The sequence below is a fragment of the Notothenia coriiceps genome, unplaced genomic scaffold (genome assembly GCF_000735185.1).
Source record: "Notothenia coriiceps isolate Sejong01 unplaced genomic scaffold, NC01 NC01_scaffold00020581, whole genome shotgun sequence".
In the NCBI taxonomy this organism is placed as follows: domain Eukaryota; kingdom Metazoa; phylum Chordata; class Actinopteri; order Perciformes; family Nototheniidae; genus Notothenia; species Notothenia coriiceps.
This window is the reverse complement of record NW_011353282.1, coordinates 1-1,335: the sequence shown is the minus strand read 5'-3', so window position 1 is coordinate 1,335 and position 1,335 is coordinate 1. Positions and strand designations below refer to the sequence as shown.

At 40.2% G+C, this 1,335-nt stretch overlaps 1 protein-coding gene across 1 annotated transcript; it reads left to right on the top strand.

Annotated features, from left to right (window-relative positions):
* Positions 1 to 212: 212 nt before the first annotated feature.
* Positions 213 to 1,089, top strand: LOC104952825 (kinetochore-associated protein 1-like; the record flags this gene model as incomplete). Its single annotated transcript, XM_010779740.1, has 4 exons — positions 213 to 315; positions 389 to 523; positions 611 to 730; positions 1,017 to 1,089. Coding segments are annotated over 4 exons (431 nt in total), but the record flags the coding sequence as incomplete, so codon positions are not given.
* Between the last annotated feature and the right edge of the window lie 246 nt (positions 1,090 to 1,335).

The following is a 1,335-nucleotide window of genomic DNA, read 5'->3' as shown; positions in this document are numbered from 1 at the left end:
AGAGAACACGAAATGAAGATTATTACCTTTTTTAGTGTGTCCAATTATTTTTCAAATAAATAAGCAATCTGTCCAGACTGATCCAGAGTTCACTAAAACTTCAGACTTTACCAAAAGTCGGGGCACTCACCATTTCACAATATGACTATGAGCTGGCAAACAAACTAAATTAAAGCTCTTTCTAAGTCATTTTCTTCTGGTATCTTTCGCAGACAAGAGCTTTTAAAGGAGAGCTACCGTCTGATGGAGATCAGGAAACTTCTCCGGGGCTACGGGATCCGCAACTTCAACCTCTCTAACAGCACTCAAATTATGGTAAGTTTGATTGAATATGTGAAATGATGATCTTCCTATGAACCCTCTTTAATGTTCTGCATATCTTCCCCAGACGCTGATTAGATACATCCTAAAGCAAGACTTGCCAATGTCCTTAGATGACTCGCTGACTTTAGCTGAAGCGTACAAACTTCCCAACTCGCAGATTAATTACTTGTTTCTCACTCAGCTGATCGGCCAAGGCAGGGTAAGCTCATCCACGTGAAGATATGACATCCCCTAGATTTAATGTTACCTTGATTTATTGATAGGAAGACTTTTATGCTGCTTTCAGACTGAGGAGTTCATGACTGTCCTGAAGAAGCTGTCCTGTGCCGAGGCACAGTGTGTGATCGAGCGCCTCACCACCTGGGCCAGGCTGCAGCTGGAGGACAAAGAACACATTTCTGATGAGGTGAGGAGAGGAAAAGAAGTTTGAAATGAAATGAAATTTGCATTTTACAATCTTGTATTTACGGCTTAATTTTCTGAAAGTAATTTCCAAACTACTGAGTTCATGTTGTCCCATTTTAAGAAGGTTTTAAGCAGCTTTTTATTGCTGAGCAGTAAATATAATTACAACATTGCATCTCTGCTGTCACACATAGATAATCTTTTTCATATACCAAGGTTTCTCCCTGGGAGCATTTCTGCTTGCAGACTTTTCATTATTCACTGATCTTCTACTTTGTCCATAATAGCACAAGAAGAACCAGATGGTCGTGGCTCAGGGGATGGTGGAGGCTCTGAAATACATGCATATAATCCAAAAGGGTAAGTACTAACTTTACCCCATTTTGAAGCATTTTCCTTGAGGAAATCAAAGTATTCCTCTCAGTTCCAGCTCTTAAGATAACTCAAGGCTCTGACCTCCATGTGTTGAAGCAATACATGTGTTGAAGTAAAACATCACACTGAAGGATGCTTTAGATCAGGGGTTCCCAACCTTTATTGTGCCAAGGACCGGCAGATACATTAAAAAAGATTCGCGGACCGGTTGTCAATTTTAGCTGATTTTAA